A 27,189-nucleotide genomic window follows, 5' to 3' on the forward strand; every position below is an offset into this window, starting at 1 on the left:
CTTTTCATTGTCTCCCAAATTTCCTGGATGTTTTGGGTTAGGAACTTTTTACACTTTGTATTTTCTTTGATTGTTGTGTCAATATCTTTTATGTTATTTCCACACCTGAGATTATCTCTTCCATCTCTTGTAGTCTTTTGATGATGCTTGCATCTGTAACTCCTGATCTCTTTCCTGGGTTTTCTATTTCCAGAGGTACCTCCATTTGTGGTTTCCTTATTGTTTCTATTTTCATTTTTAGGCCTTGGACCTATTTTGTTCAATTTTTTTATCTGTTTGATTATATTTTCCTATATTTATTTAACACATTTGTTTCTTCTACCTGTTTGCCTGTTTTCTTGTATTTCTTTAACTAGGTTATTTTTATCCTCCTAAAAGGCCTCTATCATCTTCATGAAATGAGATTTTAGATCAGAATCTTGATTTTCAGGTATTTTAGGATATCCAAGACTTGCTGTGATAGAATAACTGGATTCTAATGCTGCCAAATTACAGTGGATTCTGATGCTTAAATTCTTGCACTTGCCTTTCACCATATGGTTATCTCTGGTGTTAACTCGCCTGGCTATCTTGGACTAAAGCAAGCCTCCTGGGAAGCCGGCAGTACTGTCTCTGCTTAGGTCATGTCTCCTATGTTCCTGGTTAGAGCAGTCCTCCTATGTTGCTGGTTATGGCAGACCTCCTGGGAAACAGGAATGCTTTGATATCCAGGAGCAAGCACTCGGATCTGCCCAGTGTTCAAGTGGAGGTGCAGGCCAGAGGGGGATGGAGTTCAGGCAGAGCAGAATTGACCCCATGTCTGCTAGGCTCTCTGTGAGTCCCAGCTGGGATGAGTATTGGGATGGGGGTCTTACCTATATCCCTAGTTAGGTCAGACCTCCTAGGAGACAACCAGGTTATGGGGTCAGGGAAGGTGCAAGCATGCTGATCTGCCATGGATGAGAGTAGAGGTGCGGATGAGAAGGAGGATCTCTTCTTCTTCTTCTTCTTCTTCTTCTTCTTCTTCTTCTTCTTCTTCTTCTTCTTCTTCTTCTTCTTCTTCTTCTTCTTCTTGTTTTTCGAGACAGGGTTTCTCTGTAGCCCTGGTTATCCTGGAACTCACTTTGTAGACCAGGCTGGCCTCGAACTCAGAAATCCGCCTGCCTCTGCCTCCCAAGTTCTGGGATTAAAAGCATGTGCCACCATGCCCGGCTGGAGGATCTATTTTTCATTTCTATGACAAGAGTCAACCAGTTATAACTTCAGTCTTATGTACATGTAGGCATGTATTCTTATTTATATGCTATTTTAGAAGTCTGCAGTCATACAGTTTTACCTAGATGATGTCTTAGTGGGGTGCATGAATGCAGTTGTAGCTAGATGGTCTTAGTGGGTTGCATGCAAACAGTCTTACCTAGATGTTCATAGTGCATTACAGGAACATTTTATAAACTAAACAATCAAAGTTTTAGAAAGTAAACAAAATACCCAAGATATAAGATACAATTTATGAAACACATGAAACTCAAGAAGAACGAAGACCAAAGTGTGGACACTTTGCCCCTTCTTAGAATTGGGAACAAAACACCCATGGAAGGAGTTACAGAGACAAAGTTTGGAGGTGAGATGAAGGATGGACCATCTATATATAGACTGCCATATCCAGGGATCCATCCCATAATCAGCTTCCAGATGCTGACACCATTGCATACACTAGCAAGATTTTGCTGAAAGGGCCCAGATATAGCTGTCTCTTGTGAGACTATGCTGGGGCCTATCAAACACAGAAGTGGATGCTCACAGTCAGCTATTGGATAGATCACAGGGCCCCCAATGGAGGAGCTAGAGAAAGTACCCAAGGAGCTGGGGGATCTGCAACCCTATAGGTGGAACAACATTATGAACTAACCAGTACCCTCGGAGCCCGTGTCTCTAGCTGCATATGTATCAGAAGATGGCCTAGTTGGCTGTCAGTGGAAAGAGAGGCCCATTGTTCGTGCAAACTTTATATGCCTCAATACAGGGGAAGGCCAAGGCCATGAAGTGGGAGTGGGTGGGTGGGGGAGTGATTGGGGGGTCGTGTGGGGGACTTTTGGGATAGCATTGGAAATGTAAATACCTAATAAAAAATTGGAAAAAAAGAAAAGAAAGTAAACAAAAACAAGACATTGCAAAGGTAACACAGAGAATGAGGAAGCACCAAAGGGTACATTCATAGTAGACAGAAACAAGCCTTCAATCAGCCCTGTTGAAAAATTCTAAAATCAGCACAGAATTTTCTAGAATTGACCTTTCTGTGCGTGGAGAAGCATTTATATACTGACACTAATCTGGGAGTTACTTGCTGGGATTAACTTGCTAAATACTTTCAGGTTCCAGTCAAGTGATAAGGGAACCAGAAGAGACCAAGAATAGGAAAGCAAATAGGTACAGTTCCAGGAGAGGGAAACAGTGAGCATGCAGGAAAGCTCAGGGGATGCTCAAGAGCAGAGGCCTGCTCTTCTGTTAAGTGCGATAACAAACTGACCAAGAATAAAGTAATCTTTGCTCTGCGCTATTTGTGCGTTTGTAAGCATGGACTTTTTCCTAGTAACAAAATAGTAAAAAGGTCTGATACAAAACCCACTGGATTCAGTGTCATCATGGACACCATGGACCCAAACACTCTGCAAAGCTTTTCCTGTTCTGTGTATTTACTCAGTGATAAATGTTTCACATTATACAGAGTGTCTTTGTGCAGGCACGTGAGATTATAAAATGAGTTTGCTATTATTATGCCTCTTTCAACCTCCTAGCACAGCTTCATAGGAACATCTATCTGTGTTCATCGTGATGTGGGTCATATCCATAATAATATCTGCAGAAATTTCACACATCTGGGGCCTCATTCACAATTGTAAAATGAGTAAATATCAAACTTCAAAAATGAGTTTCATTCACTGCTTAGTCTGTTCGGAGCTCCCTAATAATCTCTATTTGAATGTTACAAGATGCAAATTTAAGAACAGTTACTGCTTATTATTTAAAGAACAGAAATGCAATTTATAAATCTTGGGTATGTACTTAAAAGAACAGAGATATTATATTACAGATTTAAATTGTTTTCTTTCTTTCCTTCCTTCCTTCTTTCTTTTTTACTTACTTATTTGTTGGTGGCATGCCTATACCACAATGCCTGTGAGGGGATCACAGGAGAGCTTGCAGGACCTAGTGCTCTCTGCCTACATATGGGTCCAGAGGAGTAACTTCAGGGCTTCAGAGACTTGACAAGCACCTTTATCAATTGAGCCATCTTTGCAGCACCATATGGTGTTTTGAAAGATAATAATAATAATAACTTGAAAGAAGTGAATCTTGATTTGATACAAATACTATATATCATGGAACATGTTTTATCTACTCATAGATCTAAACAGACAATATTCATGAGGTTATAGAAACCTATAACTCAGAAGTCCACAGAAGGTGTGCATCAGGCTGGGAACACATTCCCAATGCTAGCATTTCAGCACACTGTTCCATCCATCTGAAATGTCTCTATCTCTTCTTTAATGACTCCCATTTGCCTTTTAATGTTGGCAAAACTATCTCCTCCTATATGATGTTTCTATGACTGGCATAAGACTACCAAAAACTGGTTGACATTATACACAAATGTGTTTTATAATTCTAGTAATAAAGACTTAACAATTTTTCTCTTGTTTCTTGGTTTTAAATTAGTTTCTCTTTTTCTGAACCCCCACAATCATAAGTGTTGGACAGTTTCCACATTTTGGACACCAGGGTTTTGAGAAATACTTTGAAATTTGCAATCCTTCTTCCCTTAGTGTTATTTTCTTAGTGAGAAAGTTATGTGTTTTACTGAATCAGTCAACCAGGCTAGAGTATGGACCTGTAATACCCTTGTTTTCTCTTGTTCAAAAGAAAAGAGACTTCATCTCTAGTGATTAGAACATAGAAGACAAAGCTAGATTCTTAGTCCAAATATTCACTTCTACATCTTAACAAAAAGCTACTTCAATTTCTAAGCTTCCTCAACTGTACTTAAAAGTAATTATAGTATTTACCACAAACACTTGGTGTGTTAATTGAATATGCAGAAATGGTTCTAAACAACTCAAACTGACAATTTATCCATGTGTAAAATTATTGTAAAGATTAGATAAAGCCACAGGATAAGTACAATAGTGAATTATTAGTATAACATGGCTTCTACTATATCAGCATTGTCTACACTAAACATAACAGTGTGAAGAAATCAAGTGGAGTCTGCAAATATTGAATGTCAAAAAATAAAAGAACTTAGTGAAATAAACTTAACTCTTCATGGTCCATCTGACTTATTTCAAGTTGTTAGCTTCAAATTAGTATGTCCCACAGAGGGACAAAATGTAAGAAAAGTCAACAATGTTTTGAAAGATGGGTTTTGTTTACTCTAATAATGAATTCAGAACAGTAGTAGCTGCAGGATTTTATATTTTACAAACTGTTCTCAAATATATGGTCTCATGGGGCCTTGTTGCTAACTCAGGTGTTATCTAGCAACCTGGTGACTATTTGATTATTCACATTTACCAGCCTATCACAACCCTTCTCAGTTCTTGGCTTTGTGGCGCTTTATTTCATTGGGACCTCTAAATACTCATTTGTTTCCCAGGCAAATTGAGCTATTCCACTCCAGTGCTCAAAGTAAATAGAATAGAAACTTGTGGAATCATCTTCCTCTCTCACAAGTGAAGCAACAGCAGGGCAGTGCAGCATATCAGCTGTTTCAAGTTCCCTAAATGGGTTTTACTTTTGCAAAACAAGCCCCCTGACTTCCCAGATTCAATGAACCTCACTATGAGCAACATGACCAGCAGCCACATTTGCTGTAATTTTTTAAATATGTGGAAAAAAAGCAAGATATCAACCATGTATTACCTTAATCAAGATGCCAAATTATCTAACTTGTTTCTCCAGGCAAGCAGCCCAACAACAGGGACAGCTCCCAGGAGCCAGTCAAGGTTGTCTGTCTGTCCATCTACTCAGGACATCTGCAGGTAAGCCCTGGGAAAATTATTCTATTCAATATTTCTTAGATCAGTATTTTGTACTTTTGTTTTATGATCTGAGAACCTATGGCTCCTGCTTCTGCTATAAGTTGCCCATGGATATAACCACACGCACACATACTTTAGTTTTGTTTTATTTTGTTTTTCAATTTATCTTTACCAACTTCTGGTCATACTGTCATGTTCATCATTCTCTCTCTCTCTCTCTGTTTTCCCATGACTTTCCTTTCCATTCCCACTTCCCATCCTTTTGCCTGTTGCCTTGTGTAGATCTTCCATCTTGCATGACATGTCAGAAGACGCATTTGAGCACTGCACCCCTGTTGTAGTGTTGAGCCATGCTAGAAAAGAGTCTGGTAAGAAACCAATAAGACAGAATCCTAGGAGGAGGAGGAGGGTTTCTCAGAGATATGAACATGCAGAAGAGCAAGCCAAAGAGAAAAGAAATGACTTTCGCCTCCAGATCTCAAGTCCCAGATGGAGAGAACTTGATATGGAGTCTTCAGATTCGTCTTCCACAGATGAGAGTCAATGGGTTCAGGCAAAAAGGCAAGCCCAGGTTAAATTCAGACTATCTCGGCGAAGGAGAAATAACAAGCCATGTGGAAGCTTGACTGGGTCTTCTACTTCTGACAGAATTGAACTTGTTGGTCTGGGATCCAAAGATGAAAAGCACCAGGAGCTGACAGAATGTGGGAGTCACTCTTTAAACATCTGTAGAGGAAAAGTCATAAGGTACCAAGAATGCAGTCATCCACCTCCAAGGGGGTCCTTGGTGGAGAGGACACCTGCAGAGAGCCACTCAGGGAGTAAAGGCAAATGCTACCACAGAGATCCTCAGCTCTTGCATACACTTAATCAAAAAGAAACAATCAAGAAAAGATTTTCAGAAACTGATTTCAATACTGAAATCCTGGCAGCTGTAGAAAGGGATGAGTGTGGGGAAGACACAGGGCTCCAGCTGAATACCTCTACCCAGAAGCCTCCTGCTGCCTATGATGATGGCTCTGATAATTTCGAAGTGTGCAGGTCAGTAGCTGTAGTGAAAGACTGGACGCCACCCAATTATAGGTCTTCTGGATGGGAGCTCAGTATGTGTTTGTGAACTTCCCTCAAAACATGACATTCATTTGTAGTGTTATAGGTTAGATGTAAAGTGATAACATTAAAAACAGAAAACTATGAGAAAAATCCATAGGTACAAAAACATGGAATTGGGTTTCTTCTCTTCGCTTTAATATAGGACTTATCCTGGAATAGAAATGGGCAAAGCAGATGATTTTTGTACGTATTTTACCTAAAACCACGATGGCAGAGGCAGTAGGAGTGAGGCTTTGTGGAAATGTTCAGTATAAATATAGCCAAATTTCTGCAGTCTGACAAAGATAGTCAAGCTAAAGGTTCTTAAAGGTCAGCCTTTTGCATCAGAAAAATCTTCTGTGCTGTTGGCTCCAGTTTGCTCTTCAGTTGTCTGACTCAGGAGGGTAACTCAAGACCCAGAGGACAGGGACACAAGTCCTGGGCTTGTTGGATGACTAGCAGATACTCTAGGGAAGGAGAGCTTCATTCATTTTACCAGTAATCACCTACTGATAATTTCTAACCATGTGTACATTTCTTAGCAATAAGACCATTTTGTTCTGTTGGTTTGTTTGTTCTGTTTGATTTCAAAAGATTACTTAATGTTAATGTGGGTTTTCTATCATTGTAGATATATGAGTGAGGCAAATTTTAAATATTTATATGCTACTAAATCATTTCAACTGAACTCTGAGACCAAGTAAATATTTCCACTGCATACTGTTCATTTTGCTTTGGTTTTATAAAAGCTGAAATTATTTAATAAAAATCTACTGTGCGCATGCATGTAAAACATGAACTAGAGGGTGTAGTCCATATTTACTCAGACCAGAACAAGAAAAAATAAGGTCTACATGTGAATAACATGGCAACTTGTTCTCTCAAAGCTGTATCAGACAATTACTCATAAAATGTTCATTTGTTCCAGCATTGAGGCACAGTATGCTCTGGGCTCTATTCTGAGCATTGAACATATACAGTGCATGGTATTTTGATAGTTTCTGATGTGGTAGCACTTAGAGTTGGGTGAAGAACACAGACACAGCAATTATTTCACAGTTAGTACGTATTTACGACCACAATAGAGGATTTAGAGATACATGACACAAGGGCTCAAATTACTTTAGAAATCAGAGGTTAATTCAAAGTACAAATAGGAGTTGATGGAAGAAAGAAGGAGGAAGCTGATGCTGCAGAGAATGCTGGTCACAGGCAGCCAAGAGGAGAGAGGAACAAGGCAGGAGTGTAACAGTCCAGGGAACCGAGAGCCAGGATGTGGTGAGTGAGGGGAGTGGATGGTAGAGATTCAGAAGAAGAAGTGGGATGGACCAGAATTGTCAAGGCCTTAAAATATGCTAGGAAGTTTTAAAGGTTTAGAAGCAAAGGGACAGACTAGGGAAATGGTTCAGTGGGCAGAGTTTCCATGGCAAAAGCATGAGGATCTGAATTCAGATCCACAGCACGCTTAAAACTCCAGGTGCCATAGCATGCACTTATAGTCTCAGCACCGAGGAGTAAAAGGCAGGTGGACACTTAGGAAGGTCCCTAGACAGGGGACCAGGAAGCCCTGGTCAGCGATTATAGCCAAATCAGTGAACTCTTGGTACACTTAGAGATCCTGTTTCAAAACACAAGGTAAAAGGCCAGCAAAAATGGTTTTGTGTATAAGGGTGCTTGCCACCAAATCTAAAATCATGAGCTCAGTAACAAAGATGCACAATATGGACATTATGGAATGACAGAACCAATTCTCCTAAATTGTCTTCTGATTCCCACAAACACAAACAATGGAAAGCATGTACCTACACATGCACATGTGAACACACACACATACACACACATGCACACATAAATAAATAAATGCCAGAAAATGCAATAATTATTTTTAATAATAATAATAATCAACTGGAGGGCAACTGGGAAAGAAACTAGGTGTTGGCCTCTGGCTCCACTTCATACATACATGTGTGATGCACATATAAAACACACACACCCCATGCAAGGAAAGTGGAATTATGTGTTTTTATATGGCAATGTATGCTTCATATAATTATTTGAATGTGATGACTATATGTCTTTGCTGAAACCTTACATTATTTCTTATCTGATGTCCAGCTTAAAACTCCTTTTGACATTTCCCAAATCTGCTTCTAATATTATTTAATAAATGACACTCATAGATGCTGACTTACTGGCAAGTGGAGTGAGAGAAAGTAACATTTGCTTCTAAAGCCAGAGTGGCAGGTTCTCCTTTATAAGTACTTCTTTAGGGGAACACTTCCAATGATAAGTGATTTACTTAACTTAGACTTCTACATGTGACAATAAGCCCAAAGGACCTATAGATATTGTTTTCTGCTGTGTGCTGCCATCAAAATAACCAACTGCTCTAGACAGTATACAATAATGGCTGAGGACCAAAAGTGTCAAGAGACTTGATGTTTCCTATAGCTAGTCTGTTGTCTAAGTGGGAGACATTGAATAAATAACCAAAAAGCAGAAGTTTAAGAGAACAAAGGCTAATTTTAAGTAGAGGAATGCTGCAGGATTTGGAGAAAAATAAAATATCCTGATCTAAGACGATGCAGAAATCCCTTTAGATGGGCTGGAACTAAAGCCAGGCAAAGTGAACTTCAGATAGACAGAGGTGCATGGATGTAATTTCAGACATTCAAGTTGATACAAATACCATTAGGTCAGACAGAGCTGAGGAACCAACGTTGTCCACTGATGTTTCTTTGAATTTCTATGGGTAGATTTGAAGAATAATAAGGGCTAAGACAAATTTCAAAGCATTTTGAAGAAACTATGAAGTCAATCCAAGTTGTTTAGCTCTGTTCTATAGATCTCTGCTTTCCAACAGCCTCCATGAACTTCTTAAGTTCTTTTAGCCTATCTTCAGCCAGAAATAGTTCATCGTTGGTTTCCTCATATCCCATGGGAATTTTCATGATATTTCTCTAAAGAATAAAAATATTCCAATGCAAAAATATATGCAGAAAGTATTTTTGCTAAATAAAATCGACTAGAAGAGCCACAAACAAGTCACTATAACCCTGTTCTGTACTGTTAACAGGAAATGGTGTATAGGCAGAATTACTCTACTGTAAGCTACAGTGATAAAGGTTAGTGGAAGTGAGTAGGAAGGACATGGTGGTAGCCCACTAAGTAAATAGGAAGCACCTTAATTGTTAGATCTAGTAAGAGCATAAGACAAAGTTGTTGAAGACCATGGTACCCTGGAGAAACTGAGAAATGTGAGATACTGGTATTTATAAATGTAAGAGACATTAGAGGCCAGTTGACTTGAGAATGGTGTGATGAGTTCCATTATAAGCAAGCCATTTGTGATTCCAAATGTGCTCCAGTGTAGATTTTTCCATCAGTCAGTCAGCCCTGGACACATGCACAGAATAGAATCACTAAATGTACACATAAATGTATACATATGTGTGCCTGTCTATGTATGTTACTACTACTACTACTAATAATAATAATAAAAGAAAATATGAAAAATTTTAGAGAGGATGTCACTAGAGGAGTTGGGAGGAAAGATGGAGTAATCTAGATGGAGTTCTCATGTATAAAATTCTCAAAACATACTATATGCACAATAATAATAATAGGCATGCTGTTGAAACACCGGGCAGTTGGAGCTGATTATAATTTTTCAGTGATTGGTGAGCTATACACTACAAAATCAAACAACTATGTACCTATAATTCACATAGGTTGATGTGATATACTGACAAGAGAAAATAATGGTTGGCACACATGAAAAAATGTCCTCAAGGTCAGAGAGGATAGAAGAATTTGGGAATCATTTTGAGAGGAATGTCGGAGGCCTAAACAAGAAAATTAAATTTCTACAAGAAACACTATAGGAGAGATGCTTCCAGATTGATCACAGACACCATGATCCCCTGCGCAGGGAGGAAGACAATGGTGAGAGAAGCAGCAAATGACTGTGAACTTGTAGTTCTGTTGCTTCAGACATGCAAAGGCAGATCTTACTTTAGTCACAACCACTAAGAAGAAGCAACCCCTGAGCCCTTCCTCCTTTTCTGTTCCTGGCATTTGGCCCACATGTGGACACCATATCCTCTTTCCCATACTTGTCTCAGCCTTATTCTGAACATGTATTGCTATTAGCCAGTTACAATTTGGAAATTAAATCACCGTGTGGTTATGTGTGTGGCTCAAAAGTTGCCTTACAGGAAAATCACATCTAAAAGTAAAAGATCAGAACATGTTGGCCTATTGTTCAAGTTTTCAGTGGTTTGTACATTACTCTCAGTGGGAAGTGCACAATCTTTAATATGATTTCTAAGTCCTCACATGATCTCTGTGTGTTTTGGTATGCATCATTAACTATGACCTACATGTGCTGATATGTTTCTAATTCCCTGAAAGCATCTAGGGTTTTTCTTTACATGGTCCCCTATGACCCTCACCAGACTGATTGCTAGTCACTGTTTCTCAGTTTAAAAAGTCATTTCTCCCATTATACTCAACTCCTAACTAATGCTCAAGACCTCTCAGTTCCATGACATATTTTATTTTAATTCATTTTTAGAGATAACTGTTCACATTTATTTCCTACCACACATACTACTCTTTCTCATTGTCCTTAACTTCTCTTATCACTTTCAATGGTTTCCTTCTTCATCCCAAATAACCCCTTCTCTGCCTTACTCATACACACATACATATGCACATGTATTGCTAAATTTAGAATGCACATGTGAGAAAATACACACAGCATAGTTTTCACTGGTAAAATGTAGCTATTTTGTGATTAACTGCAATCTTTTTTTCGCGAACATTTGCAAAGCATTTGTACCTTGAAGATGCAAAAACCTTCTCAGCATATTTTTTTAAATAAATTGAAGGAAAATATCCTTTTTAAGCCATTGATGTTGATTATGTGAAGTCGTAGTATCCAGTTCTGGCTAAGCTTGCCACTAAAACATCTACTGTGAAGGATTCTTGAGTCTTGTGGTTCTAAGACCTTAACATGAATCTACAACTGCTAGAGAGTTTATTTAAACATAGATCACTGGTTATTTCTAGAGTCTTCTATACTCTGGTATTAAGACCTTGAATTTATATTTCTGGGGTAGTCCCAGATGATATTGATGCTTTAGACTAAAAATCATGTCTTAAGAAACATAGTATGTCATAGATCTCTCATGGTTTAGATGGAAAGAAAGTGGAAGACAGGGAAGCAAAAGATGAGTTCGGAAAGCTGTTAGACATTTGTGGTACATCATAACTCAGTTTCTTTCTTGTTCACAATCATAGGCTGATACAGTTAAACCATTACCAGAAACCCTATCATCCTGGTTAGGCTGCTGCTTCCATTTCAAAGCCACTTCCTCAACTCAGTCAACCCCAATTCCCTCTGTGAGCCCACAGGCTTCCTGAATCCTGTTTCTGACTTTTGTTTCATCTATGTAGGATGTATTCATTCTACAACTAGTTGCTTCATTTCATTCCCTAGATATTGCTTCTGTTCCAGGCCATATTTCTCAAGTCTACTGCTCCATTCAAATCCTTTTTATTTACCTTTCTCAGTTCTAGGGGCCAAACCTAGGGACCTATACACATTAGAAAGCTACATTATCATGTTGCCCCTATATAGTAAGTAGAAGTAGAAAAGGAAGCATTAATGTGGACATGAGTGCAGATGCTTGTAACATTTAATAAGCTGAGACAGGATGATCATGATTCAATAACATCCTGGTATACATATAAAAGCCCTGTCTCAAAAATCAAAAGGAAGAAAATAGTGTGTTAAATGAAGAAATACTGAATCCAGGTATCCAGATAGCTTCAGGAACTTCAAACACTCAAACAATGTGGCTGTTTTCCTCCCTGTATGTTGACATTTCTTCCTAGAGACAGATTTCATGTTCATTGAAAAGGAGAAAGTTGGCATAGAGGGAGACAACTTCAGATCATTAACAGGGGTCTGAAAGAGAAAGGATATGTTCCCAACTACTTGAAAATAGATCTCATGTAAGGAATAGAATCAGCTTGGCCTAGGTCTCATGTATCCAAAAGTCAGTCACAATAGGGATATAGAGTATAAAGCCGTGGAGTAGAAAAGCTATATTTAAAATGGAGCTAACAGCAACTCTCTGGGATACTATTGATCAACAAAAGGATATTTAAACAGAAAAAATAACAGTATGAATAGCAGAAGTGGAGAAAAATGATGATAGAAGAGAAAAAACAAACGAGAAGAATAGGATAGTGCTCAATTTCACCATCACTAAGTGTGACTTTTCCTTTTCTTTATTGTCTTCTCCAAATGCTTAGAGTTAGACATGCTTCAATTATCAACTCATTTATTCCACTCTCTGAAGCCTTTCCAAGATAGCATGGCCCACAGCGATTTTTGATTTCTTGCAATTCCTATAGTGAACATCGCATACCTAGTACTCGATTAACCTAATTTCATGTGCATTTATTCTCTGTTCCCCCTGTGTTCTTTGAAGATAGGACTGTGTGTATGTGGCATCCATGTTATGCCCTCTAGTACAACTGTTGTTACATTGCCAAAGATGACCTTTTGAAATGGCTTTCACAATCACTGAGACCTGGGAGGACAGGCTTGCATAAACCATGGGGAATAACGAGAACTTGGTGCACAGTGTAAAGCAAGTCAAGAATACTGAATTCCTTCCCTTACTTCTTTAAAAGGGGAAAGCTAAAAGCCAGTGATAATTCCTACAGATGCTCCAATTTACGTGACTTGCCTAGAGTCAGAAGATACTACATTGTAACTTATATATATTCTGGATGTTCTCGTTTTTATTAGGATAATTGAGAGCCAGGCCTGGGGTCTCACACCTTTAATCCATATGTTTGGTAAGAAGATGCAGATTGATCTCTGTGAGTTAAGGCCAGGCTAACCTATGTAACAAGTTCCAGGTCAGCCAGACCTACATGGTGAAATACATAGCCAAACAGTATCAAAGGAATTTTTAGAGCCACATGACCATGCTTCTTGAAAAAAAAAAATCTAACTTCTGAGCATTGAGCCTGAGAGCCTACAAGAAGTATATTTTAAGTCGATCTTCATACCCATTCACTTGTTATTCAAACAGATCTTACAAAGAATTTGTAAGGCATTGGTGGATGAGATGGCTCAGTGGGTAAAAGTACTTGAAATCAAGCATGACCCACGTGGTAGAAAGAGCCAAATACCTACCCACATACACAAATTATAGATTTACAATTTAAAAATTAAAACATGTGACTGAAATGGATGCATTGGCTATGGTACATAAAATAGGCACATCTTCTTTGCACTCCAAGTAGAGTACATAGGTATCGGTACATATAGATCTATAGAACTTGGAAGCTTTGTTTGGTGACTTTTTAAGATCTTCCCCAAACTAATGACATTGGTTATAGAGTCAAATATTCAATAAAAGTTGCATTTAAGACAAGAAATAAAGAAGCGATCATAGGGACATAATAGTACTACAATATTCACTTGTCTGAGTTTCTCTGAGCTTCAAATTCAGATGGACATCTTATGTATTCTTTCAAGGGTTGCAAGAATAAATATGAGAAGATAGACAATATTCTTGAAATCATGTAAGAACTCCTTACTATAATCGTGAATACTGCTGTATGTAGGAAGTATAATTTGCCTCTACACAAGCTCATTCAAGTAAAGGCATAGCCAAGGAAGGCAGGAGTGACATCACACAACTTTTGATATTTACCACAATTTTACATATGCATGATTAGATTTTGTAGAGATATAAAAGCTAGGACAAATGTGATGCAGGTAAGATTTCTAAAGTGAAACAACACTTTGGTGAGTAGTTTTGTACTAGATAAAATATAAGCTTTTCAGTGTGTGTGTGTGTGTGTGTGTGTGTGTGTGTGTGTGTGTGTGTATTACATGTGTGTCATGGAGCACGTGTGGTAGTCAGAGAACAATTTGTATGAGCCCTTTCTATCCTTCCACTATATGTATCCTGGTGTTCAAATTCAGGTTGTAGGGCTTGGCAGTAAGTGTCTTTATTGGCTGAACTATCTAACTGGCTCTAGAAAATTATTTTTACCATAACTGTTTAAACAATTATCAGTCATTAGGAAAGTTTGTTCATGATTTTCTCATTACCTAGGTGACCCTCCACCTATCTGCTCATTGAAGATCCTTGGAACATCAGCATGCATTACCATCCATCTCCACTTCCTTGAATGTACTATCTTCTCTGGCACTCTTCTCCTTCTGAGAAGGTTCCTGAAACATGGCTCTCTGTATTTTTCACCTGTTGATTCTGGATTTGTATTCAGTTAGTGGTGGGACTCTGTTCCTTTCTTAGGACAAGTGAAACCAACTGTCTATGATAGTTAAATTTCTTTGCATGGTTGTCTTAATTACTTTGTATTGGTGTGACAGACACAATGACCAAGGCATCTTACAGAAGAAATAGTTTACTTGAGGCTCATAGTTTCAGTAGGGGAGAACATGGCCATCATGGCAAGAGCAGGCAAGCAGCAAGCAGCAGGCAGCAGGCAGGCAGGCAAGGTGCTGGAGCAGGTGCAGGGACAACATCTTATGACACAATTAGAGGATAAAGAGAAGGGGAATGGGAATGGCATGGGCCTTAAAACCTCAAAGCTCACCTCAGTAATGTACATCCTCTAACAAGTCCACACCTTCTAATCCTTCCCAAACAGTTCCACCAACTAAGAACTAAGTGCTAAAACACATGCGTCTATGCAGGATATTCTCAGTCAGATCCCAATGGGTAGGATATATGCTATTCCATCTGTAGTGTCGTGATTACAAGGGTCATCCTATGTAATGCAATAGGAAACATGCATTTCTAAAAGATAGTAAGTGCTAAAGAAAACGCAAAGGGTTTGCACTCTTCCTTATGTCTTGGCTTTTGTTTGACTGAGTCTTTAGGGAATTAAGAGCACCCTTTATCCACTTCATCTCAATAGCAGCTAAAAAAAGTACAGTGGATCATGCTTAATATCCTAGCACTTGAGGAGTGGAAGCAGGAGGATCAAACATTTCAAGGCTAACTTCAGTTTCCCAGTGTTTGAGGACAACCAGAACTACAGGATATCCTGCTGCTAACAAGAAAAAATAAACAAACAACAACAAAAACAACAGCTGAATTGGTAGAAACTGCAGGTATAAATAGCATTGATGACCTTCCAGAATCACAATACATGGAAGGGTACTCATGGGAGTCAGGAGTTTCCTAAACTCTCTCTACCTGGGATGGTTCAACTTAGTAAGAGTGAAGCAGCCCTGTATTTGCTTATGTCGTTGAATGAGGAAGAACACACCGCGCTTAGTTAATAAGTGCACATCCTGCACTGCAGGTGCCTTAGCACTGATCTCTTCCTTGGAATGAATGATGGCAGCCATTGCAATGCGGGGGTGAAACCCCAAATGCATACCATGCTTTGCTATCTCACAAAGTAAAGATTTACCCACAGAGAGGAAAAAGAAACACTTGTAAAGCTACATTTTAATGTTATAAATATTTAGTGTTATTTAACCCACTCTTTTAGCATTTATCAAATTACTTGTTATTTTCAATGAAAAGAAACAAGGAAGATACTAAAATAAATAAGGCATATAAAAATAAATCAAAAGAATTATTAAAATGTCATGTATATCCTTATATATTTAAAGGTATGGCTTCCTCTTTTATATAACTTTTTAATATTTGAGAATTTCAAATATGTGTACAATGAAATATGATCATATCCACAGTCCACTCCCACTGTCTCCTCAATACATCCCCCTCCAACTTCACCCCCTGCCTCTGTGCAAACCATCAAGTACAATTAGCACTGTATGGGTAAGGGGCCATCACTTGGACCACATTTATAGCTTGTTCTTAGCTGGGTTTTTTTTTTAAAGAATCTTCACAGTTTTAGAGATAATGTTCACAGGAGAGGAACAGCAGTATAAATTATTTCATATAATCAGAGCATCCTACATTCATTAATTACTTTCTAATCTGGCTAAATAAGTTCCACAAATTTGGAAATTGCATGCATTCTATAGGCCAGCTGTTTAAACTGGGCTTCTAGAAAGGGACAAACAAAAGTAGACCATTGTTTCTTCCCATAACCATACAGAAGTAGATTTGAATATCAGTGGGAAATTTTGTAACCTTAGAAAACCTCAGGCAAAGTAAGTTTAAGATGTCAGCCTCGCAATCTACCAGCATGACTTTAAAAAAAAATCCCTGAAATAGCATTTCACAAACAAATCCTCAGCCTGAGATGCCTGTGAGACTCACTCAGGATCTTTAAAGAAAATACTTCATTTTCTGGATCCTTCTGGAGATGTCAGTATAAGAGCATTTTTAAGAATATCCTGGTATATTATACACACACACACACATATACTATTATGATCTAGTTCATAGATAGATAGATAGATACATATAAATATACATATATAGATATAGATATAGATATAGATATAGATATAGATATAGATATAGATATAGATATAGATAGATAGATAGATATGTGTATATATGTATATGTATATATATATATATACACATATATGTGTATATGTATATATGTGGAATAATATATCTATATTTTATATTATATGTATATTATTCCAAATACATATGCATATATATATATATATATGCATGGGAAAAGGGAGGAGTGAGAATAGTGGACAGGGAAAGGAGAGAGAGATAGGGAGACACCTTTAAAAAATTCTGAAAAAAAAATTTTATGAGGTTTTTAAATATAATCCAAACACCTAATAATGGAGACTGATAGAGGAAATTATTTCCTCCCCTTTTCTGGAGTTATCTAAAATTTAGGATAGCAGTTACAATGTGAGTAACTTTATTGTAAGAGTAGAAAACACAGTTACTTCTAGCTCTTAAATTAAACTTCAAATTTTCCATCGAGTTGGCATAGATTAATGAAACCCAATTTTAAATGAAGCTTTAAGGGAAAGATGAGGTCATAAATCAAAAGATAGTCACTGCATCTGTGCATCTGGAAATGTGTTAAATAAGCTAATCAGTGGGTCCCCACCTGCCTGGGTTTTAACCTCTCTCTCTCTCTCTCTCTCTCTCTCTCTCTCTCTCTCTCTCTCNCTCTCTCTCTCTCTCTCTCTGTGTGTGTGTGTGTGTGTGTGTGTGTGTGTGTGTGTGTGTGTGTGTGTGTGTGTGTGTGTACCCTGAAGTTTGAGAATCACTGAGGGTACAGACAAGCAGCCAGGGAATTATATATCCATATACAATGAGATGAGTATAGCATGGATGCTTTAGTGTGTAAAAAAAGGAGGCTAGATGAGTGTATACGTAAGACAGTGAAATGAAGGGACTGCCTATGTTGGCAGTAGTGTCTTACTGTCAAGTTCTGCAGAAAAATTAAATGCATGGTAGTATGTAATGTTTTGGAGTCTCTGGAACCACATTGGCCAACAACTCCAAAAAATGGTAATGCATTTCTAGTACTGAGGCTTTTATTTGCAGTTATGTGGTGTCTAATTGAGATATTGTCACCTCTTACGAATCACTCTACTGAAATTCTTTTCATGTGTGTGTGTGTGTGTGCATGTATTATATATATATATATATATATATATATATATATATAACATATCATAGTATATCATATATATGAGGATGCCTCTACAGTAGTGAGTTTGCATGTAGCTTTTTGTCCCTTTCCCTTTTCTTTCTACTCAGTCTACTCATTTTTATGGCCCAATGAATTTAAACAGAATTGTTTACAGAGGCATGGATAAGGGCTGTTTACAAGAGAATGAGAGATCACCAATGTTTTCACCACCATCAAAAAAGTTTCTCTTTCACTTGGCAGCCACTAACTGCCTACAGGTCCTCAGGAGGGGTTAGCTCTCATGAGCATTCCCTCTTTCATAGTGATTGCTGGTAGGCACAGACTTGGGCTGGTCTTGAACAGATAGTCATAGTTGCTATGAACTCCTGAGTATGGTGACCTTGTACTGTTCAGAAGACAACACTCCACAACACTTCAGCTCCTTATATTCTTTTCATCCCTTCTTCTGCAATGTTCCCTAACCCTTATTGGGGCACGTGTCTGTGTGTGTGTGTGTGTGTGTGTCTGTGTATGGGTGTGTGTCTGTGTGTGTGTCCCATTTTAAAGCTGAACACTCAACAGCCACTTCTTTTCAATATTTAATGAGTTATGCATCCTTGTGATAATGCCATCAACTTAAAAAAGACACTTTTGTGACTAAAGCTGACTACTTTATGGAAATAAACATTGATAGTTTATTACTACAATATGTCCATTTAATAAAGTAAACCATAGACAAACTCCCCACTAAGATCGGTGGCCTATCCAGATTCGAGCTTGTGAGGAAGTTTACAATATGAAAAGTGAATTCCTTCCTGTAAAACAGAACTTCAGTCCAATCAGAAGGCAATTGGTTCCTCGTGATAGGCATGCTACCACTGCACAAGTGAGTACATTGCCTGACAGAGCAGTAGTGAGGCATGCAGCATACAAAGCTGACTTAGACTGTCATAACAGTCCAGTTCTCCTTCAGTGGCCTACATAGCATCTTCAGGCACCATGAAAACTATCCAGCATGGAGGAATCTTCCAGTGACAACTTGATTTCTTATGTCCCACGACAATGCATGTAGTATCTCTAGCAGAAAGATCTTACCATTTAGTTCTGGTGGGTGACCAAGAGCAATGGCAGTAGCCTCCACTGCTTTAGGCAGGCCAGGTATCTCCCTGACCTATACTTCAGAGAGAAGTAGCCCATCCCTGGAACTGCTATTTTAAATTAATAACCTATAGCTTCTGAGAGCGGCAATATTCATCCAGGCAGAATATCCCCATCAAAACTGTTTCCATTTTGTTATTTTAAAATTTTGTATTTGTGATTTAAAATCATCAGGTTTTCTTATGGTTTTTTTCACATGTCCTTCCACAGTCTCTCCCTCCTCCCTCCTACATGCACTTCTATTATGACATATACTCTCTTCCCTGCCTTTTCAAATCAGTTTTATTCTGCATCTCATGAGCCCCATTCTGGTCTCTATGTCATTTCAATTTATTTATAGAATGCTTCAGTATTGCAACTAATTAAAGTTATTGCTGGTGTGTGTGTGTGTGTGTGTGTGTGCATGTGGTATATGTTTGTGCATATGTATGTGTGTGTGATATGTGTGTGTGGTGTATATGTGTGGTGTGTGTATGTGGTATGGTATGTGTATGTGTATGTGTGTGCAGAATGTGTGTGTGGTATATGTGTGTATGCGGTATGTGTGTGTGTGCACATGTATGTTTAGGTGGTATATTTAAGTGTGAGGTATATGTATGTGTGTGTGGTGTTTTTGTGTGTGAGGTATGTCTGTGTGTGTGCAGTGCAGTATGTTTGTGTGTGTGTGTGTGTGTGTGTGTGTGTGTGTGTGTGTGTGTGTGGTATATCTCAGTGTATGGTATGTCTGTGTTTTGTATATTTGTGTATGTGTGTGTGTTCTGTGTGTGTGATGTATGTGTATATATGTGGTATGCATATGTGCATGTATATGTGTGTATGGTATGTATAAGTGTATAGTATGTGTATGTGCGTGCAGTATGTATGTGTGGTGTGTTTGTGGTATGTGTGTGCTAGCACTAACTGAAGGAAAGTTAAGGCTCTCTATAATCTCACTTATTTCTCAGCATGAAATTCTATTATGATCCTGCTCATATACTTATATTGATTTTGTAATTGCCCACACGTTGTTAGTTGAGGAGCTGATGGATCTTCCTTGTAAGCATTCCCTAAAGTTATCTTCCACCCGCAGAGCAGCCTACCAATACTCATCTTCCCCACCAAAGCTCCAGAAGACTCCAACCCCATTTTATTTGCTTTCATTAGTTTTCAAACACTCTCTTCCTTCACCAGTCTATATATGATTTTCTTCTCACTCAAATACAGCAGCATTTGGCATGTTCCATATTACATATCCGAGTATAACTTACTTTCCGGATAGTTGTATAATTACCCAATACATAAACTGTTATAGCCTAAGCTCCCTACCTAAAATGCAAAGACTCAAATGCATGCATGCTATTACTTATCACATCACCTTACAAAATCTTACATATAGTGTACATGCAAAAAGTTGTTATTGTTCTAAAAGAACGGTAGCAAGGTAAATATGGGAATGGATGGATGGATGGATGAGCTAGTGCCTAGTAACTTAGTATCCACCATTTGCCAAAACATGCATATGCCTTTGTCAAAGCATTCATATGCAGAGGAGAATTTGTGAATCAGATCATTTTTGGCTACCTATAGATAAAAGTCTTGCTCTGTCAATTATCCATAGCAATTTAAAACTTCCTTTGATGTTATGCTCAGCCAGGTAAGATTAATGAATGGACAGAACTGAAAAGAAGTCATGGTTGAAATGTGAGATGGTATGAATTTTGATTCTTGGCAACAACAACAAAAGAACAATCAGAAAAACAGTTCAAACTCATAATGTGTGCCCATGCAGAAATAAAAGGGTGGGAAACTGTGATTCATAATGTTACTTAGAGCTGCTGTATATACAGAGCCTACCTGCCCTGCTATATCTGACAACATATACCTCTCTGATTATATCTATGCAGTGAAGACAAATGAGTTTGTGTTATATTTTTGCTTGTGTTTTTGTTGAGGCCTGAGGATGATAAAAATTTAACCTAATGGCACTGAAAATACTGTTTAGAATTATGTCAAGCGTGACTTTTTTAGTCTTATAAACAATCCCTAAGAGATCTCCAAGCAGATGTAAGACAAATCTTTCTGACATATGAAAAAATATATAGAGAAAATCTTGACTGTGGAATATACATTTTATGTTACCAATTTAGACATTTATATGCAGCCAAAATCATAAGAAGAATCAGGAAAGAGAGAGGCTTTTGAGGAAAACTGTGTCTATTGTCTTCAGAAGAAGTCATTCTCTACACTTAGAAAATAATGGGTAAGGCAGAGAAATGCTCCATAGAGGAGGGATTATCCTAAATGCTACATCTCAGCTTTTGGTCTCCCATTCCTGTGGAATATTTAGGCAACTGTAATTAACCCAAAACCAATAGAGATTCTATTCTCATACTACATACACCTGACCTTATTATTCCTAAGGCCGAATATTCCAACACAGGAGTTGGAGAGAAAACAATGTATCCACAAACCACAAAAGATTCCTAAGAAATTCTCAGATCTGGGCATGAGGCTACATCTCTATAGTCCATGGATTTTGGAGACTAGAACTGGAAGATTATAAATTCTTTGTCAGCCTAAACCACACAGAAAGAGCCTGTCTCAAGAACTACAGTTAAAAGAAGCTTTCTAAAAGCACTTCATCCACTGTTACAGTTTGAGCCTGCAATGAGCCCCACAGGCTCATGTACAAGCCCCGACTCTCAGCCTGGGGTATGTTTTTTGTTTGTTTGTTTTGTTTTTTGTTTTTTGTTGTTGTTGTTGTTTTAATGCAGTGCTTTAAAGGGGTAAAAACTGGGCCTGGAGGGATCGATCAGCAGTTAGGAGCACTTGCTGCTTCTCCAAAGAACCTGAGTTCAATTCCCAGCACTCAAGTAAGGCAGCTAATAATCATGTATAACTGTAGATTAAGGGGATCTTATGCCTTCTGGCCTCCATAAGTGCCTTCACACATGCATGTGAAAATAAAAATAATAAATCATTAAATGAAAAGGAGATATGGCCTGGTTAGTAGGCATAGGCTACAGAAGGTTCACTTTTGAAAGTAAAACTCAGTCCTAATGCTAGCCTGCTATGATTCCTGGTCCATTATGATATTAGAAGATTTCTACTATGTGTTACTGACACAGTCCTCACTAAGGAAGCTGTTCAGTGATAGGCGTTCTTCATCATGGTTGACTGAAGACCTCTAAAACCAAAATAAACCTGCCCTCCCTAAGCTGCTTCTGTCAAGCAGTTGCTCACAGCTATGCAAACATAACTGATGTCTCTATGGGAGACCAATCCCTTAGTTTAGACAAGAATGCAAGAAACTCAGAGTTTTCCACTCCAATTAGGATTTAAACTCCTACAATCGATGTCAGATACTATCTCCAGAGGAGAGATGGGCCCAGAGGCAGCAGTGCCAATAGAACCTTCCCAATCTGCTGCAGAACCCAGAGCCTAGGAATGCAAATGAGACTTGGCCTCCTTTGCCTCCATTATTGGCACAGCAGGATCATCATTATCTTTTCCACTGTTTTTCCTCAGTGTGATATCTGGTGGGAAGAAAATGCAGCTAATTACTGATGCTTTGGATTGGCTCCAGGAACATCACAAGGAACCAGAAGCCTTGCTCTATCATCGACTTTGTTGTTTATCATTCCCTATAGTCCTGTGCAGATGCTCTGAGATTTTGACCAAGTCGTTGGTGACAAATTAGGGCATAAAATAACACCCAGGGAGTCGTGTTATACAGCCATTTATTTGGGCTGAGAATACTGCTTTGAGAAACCAAAACACTTTAACAAACATCCCTGATGTGTAAGGAGCTGTCACTCATCCATAGCTGTTTTTTTCTTTTTTTAAAGCATGCAGAGTAGCCAGACTTAGGATCACAAAAGTATTCTCATTGTTTCTAGAACATTTTTTACTCCTACAACACATAAGGCAATTCTAAGCTTTTATTTGAATTTTCAAAAATTTTAAATCTTAGGTTTGATAGGAGTTTAAACTTATCATCTCTGATAAGGATATTTTAGAAATTTGGTGTCTAAAAACATTTTTTAACTATAGAAATCTACAATGACTCTGTATCAGTAAGCATCAGTCAGTAAAAACTGTTATTAAAAGCTGTCCATTTTTTCCTCTGCTTTTTAGTTGAGGCACTTCTCCTTTCTGCTGAAAATCACCCTGCTTGACTTCCTCTGCTTCTCAAATAGGATATAAAGTTGGCACACCTCAACTTACTTCCTCAAACTCAAATACCATACAGAGTTTTACACTGTATATAAAACTGTAACACATTCCTCACTTTCACTATGTGTGAACTTTCCCAAACCGTAAACACTCCCCTGATAACTGGAAGCCACCCGATGGGAACTGATGAGTCATTTCACTGAGTCCCTTCTGGTCTCCACTCAGCTCATGTTTAAGTCTGACAATCTGGTACCATCAATCAATTCATGCTTTCATGGTCTAGTGGGTAGCCATTTTTACCCTAACTTGTTGACACTCTTTCCACTTAATATAAATACAAAAACATGAAAACATGCTACCCTTGGGACTATTATGCATGAATCTATTTACTTTTATAATTACATGTTATAATAATGGGTTAGGAACTACATAGATGAGACCATCAACAAAGTGGAGTGCTGGAGTCTGGGTGGTAGAGGGCTTCAGAGCAATGTCAGCTCAAGAAATGGAGTCATCCTTGCAGTAAAAGAGAAAATAGAGGATGTTCCATGAAGGAGCTAAGGATTAGATTCTTTTTAGAGGAAACTTCAATTTAAATGTGTTCTTAAATTAAGATGACATGCTATCAATTAATGACGATTTCATATAAAATATTATTTTAGGACATCCCAAGAGGTAGACATTAATATAGTAAGTGCAAAAGATGAAGAAAATAACCACTAATCAGATTGTAACATGGAAGCCTAACGTGCAGGAAGCCTTGAGGTCCATTCAAACCTTGGTAGCACAGAACTCTCATCTCTGCTCTTTAGAGGTAGAAGCAGGAGGATCAAAAGTGCAAGATCATCCTTGTCTACATATCAAGCTGAAGGCCAGCCTGAGATACATGATACCACATCTCAAAAGAAAAAGTACAGGCTAATTGAAAACAGGATTACATAAGCCTGGTTGATCATTAGTTTAACTTTTACTCAAGATCTTTGACATAGACACTTGAGTTTCCCACTTTACTACTGCAGAACTTGAAATACAAAAGATGATGTAATTCAGCACACAGGGGACACATGCAGACGTCTACTTAGAGATTCATTATCAATGTTTCTTTCATCAAGGACAACAGTGGTTCTCAACACCAGTCATATCGTGGTATATTTGTGAATCAGCTGTTCTGAGAAGACAGCACAGTGAAGTCCTCTGCAGTGTCCTTTAGCTTATGGGGAACCACGATCTTTGCACCAAGAGCACTTACAGATAAACGCAGAAGGTAGTTCTGCACTATGCTGCAATGCATAGATATGCATAGATGCCAGTGAGCCTCCCACCTAATCTTGTAAGGAATGGGGTTATGGATGGCACCATCACACTTGCTGTATGTGGTGCTAGGCAACTGGGATTTTATACAGGCTAGGAAAGTCATTCCACAGCTGAACTGAGCTCACAGCCCAGGAAGTTCGTGTTTTAGGAGAGTATAAGTAACTATGTTTTCAGAATGTCTTCCAATGGAAGGAGGAAAGCCTATTTTTAATTTTTTCAAGTTTTTTATTTATTGAAATGATAATATAATTAGATTATTTTCACACATTCCTTTCCTCCCTCCAAACACTTCCATCTGTACCACATACCCTCCTGTGCTCTTCTAAATTCATAGCCTCTCTTTCCTTAATTGGTGGTGGTAATAGTGGTGGTGATGGTGGTGGTATGTGGATGTTTGTGTGCATGTGCACTCGTGTGTGTGTGTGTGTGTGTGTGTTTGTGTGTGTATTTCTAATACAATCTGCTTACTCTGTATGATGTTACTGGCATGTACATGTTTTCAGTGTTGACCGTTTGGATAATTGATTGGTATATAATTCTCCTGCTCTCAGCAATCCTTAGTTGACGGTTCTTTGTCTAGAATTGAAGCCTCTCCTTTTCTATGTTATCACATCTGTTGGTGTTACTCTTGTTCAGGTGATGTTTAGGAAGCCATATTAATAACATTTCTTGGTCTTGTCTTCTGACACTTCCAGGTGACAGCTTAAAGACAACTTGGGCATGTATTAACAATTCAAAACTGCCAAAGAGGAAGTAAGTGTGGAGTTTAGGGGTGAAATATTTTGCTTGGTATGTGTCCAGACATGGGGAGGAAAGAGAAGAAAGGAAAGAAAGAGAGAAGGGCAGAGTTGAGGAAGACATGGAAGGAAGCACACAAGAAGGGAGGAAAAGAAGAAAAGACAATGGGGATAGAAAGAAAATATTCAAAAGTTCTGAAGAAAAATGTTAGTTATTGAACATAGAATCGGGAGCACATGGAAGGTTCAAACACAAAAGTGAGGTCATTACTCTGAGACAGTGGGGATTCTTATGAAATAAGATCTTTAAAGGGGAACTCCATCTTGAAGAACAGTTGAAGGAATAGGTAAGTGTCCTACTGCCCAGAGCCAGTTACTGGAGTTAAAGAGCTACTGGAAAGGAAGGGCTTCAAAGTACACATTTTAAAGTCACAAATCTAAGATTAATACAAAGGTAGTTAAAATCAAAAACAAAGAGAGAGTGACCCACAAAGTTCCCAGGGTAGGATGGTGGCCTAGCATTGAGGGATGGTAGGGGAATGGCAGCCTTGGAAAAGAAAACTGAGGTCATGTTTATTCAGGTTTATTTCATACTGGTTGCTACATAACCACTCTATGGGTGCTCTGTGGGGATGCTACCTCCTCTTCTGTCTGATAATGAAAATGTATGTCCATTGATTTCTATTCACTTGGGACATTGAAAGACAAAACAGTTGTTCTTTCACACATTGTACATTTGCATATTTGAAGACAACTGTCAGGCCATCTCTGCCTTTCTACTTTTCCTTCTCTGAGATGTTAAGCATGGGGATTTATGTGCCTCACAATTACTATGGTCACACAGTAAAAGCTAGTCCATTAGACCTATAATTTTGAAATACACTTTAGAGTCTTAGCTATGAATTTAGATAGATTGAATTCTATATGCTCTATCATTTCACAGTGTCCAGACTCTCAACATTTTCAGCATGTCTTTATGAGTGCCACTACTCCAATTGCTATAATCATTGTGTGTGCCTTCTGATTCCAGGTTCCCCAGCTTTAAGTGTTGCAAAAAGAGCAGGATGCCATAAGCTAAAAAGAAGGACTTTCCAAGGAGGAAAACTGGTCAACAATGCAGAATCTATCAGGGAGAAGGGCTGTGGGGGGTTTGCAGGGGGGAATAGAAAGTGGCTGTGCATCCTTAAGCTTAACTAAAAGGGGACTATGAGTATCTTAGAAGAAATGCAATCCCAATAGCAATTTAAACTGAGAGTGTTCCTGCCTTCTGACATTACAACTCATTGAGATAAAACATGACTCAGTGGAGACATGGAAAACTGCATTACCTTGATTTAAAAAAAATAAAATAAAATAAAAACAAAAACAAAAACATGCAGAACCTGCATCATAGCACCTAGAAACAATTTCTGCTGACTTTACTGATTGTATGTCAGCAGTAGCGGTTCCTTTGTGGATCTGTCTACACTTTTACAATATTTTCTCAGCTATCATGAGGCTCCTAACAGCCAAGTAAGATTTTACAAACGAGAAAGCCAATTCTGAAAAGCTGTTCTTAAGCGTCCACTAGAACCAACTATAACGAACATGCGCATTCCCCTTGTTTTCCTTAAGCCAGGACTTTGTCATGATTGGCTCAGAGATGCATATACATGATCTTCTAACCCACCTATATGAAGTCAGACTTCACAGCCTTGTCTGTATGAGGGTGCATTCCAAGTAAATACCTGCTAAGTGCACTCAGAAATGGAATTTTGACAGTAATGCTGAATATAAGCCAAAGGCATACAAATAACAGTAATAACCCAAGAATCCCATAGCCTGGCATAATAAAATTAGCAGTTGAAAATTATGTAAAAATTCATATGTGCCTTAAATAAATAAGATAGGGAGAGAATTATGCACCTCCCATGTGCCAAGTGTCAGCCTTTACTCGTTTACTTTCCATGACCCCTTAAGCATTGTTTTTAACTTATTTTTATTTATTTATTTTTTAAACAGTTAAATGTCTTTATTTCTTTTTTTTAATTTTTAATATTTTTATTACATATTTTCCTCAATTACATTTCCAATGCTATCCCAAAAGTCCCCCATAGCGCCCCCCACTTCCC

At 38.3% G+C, this 27,189-nt stretch overlaps 1 protein-coding gene across 6 annotated transcripts in view; it reads left to right on the forward strand.

The window, feature by feature from the left end:
- March1 (membrane associated ring-CH-type finger 1) overlaps positions 1-27,189 on the forward strand; it is a 781,857-nt gene that overhangs the window by 693,844 nt on the left and 60,824 nt on the right. For all 6 annotated transcript variants that reach the window (XM_029480933.1, XM_029480929.1, XM_029480931.1 and 3 more), the window contains one exon: positions 4,942-5,021. In XM_029480933.1, coding sequence (XP_029336793.1) covers positions 4,942-5,021 — 80 coding nt within the window. The remainder of the gene's footprint in view (positions 1-4,941; positions 5,022-27,189) is intronic.

This window comes from Mus caroli, chromosome 8 (assembly GCF_900094665.2).
Source record: "Mus caroli chromosome 8, CAROLI_EIJ_v1.1, whole genome shotgun sequence".
NCBI classification, from domain to species: Eukaryota; Metazoa; Chordata; class Mammalia; order Rodentia; family Muridae; genus Mus; species Mus caroli.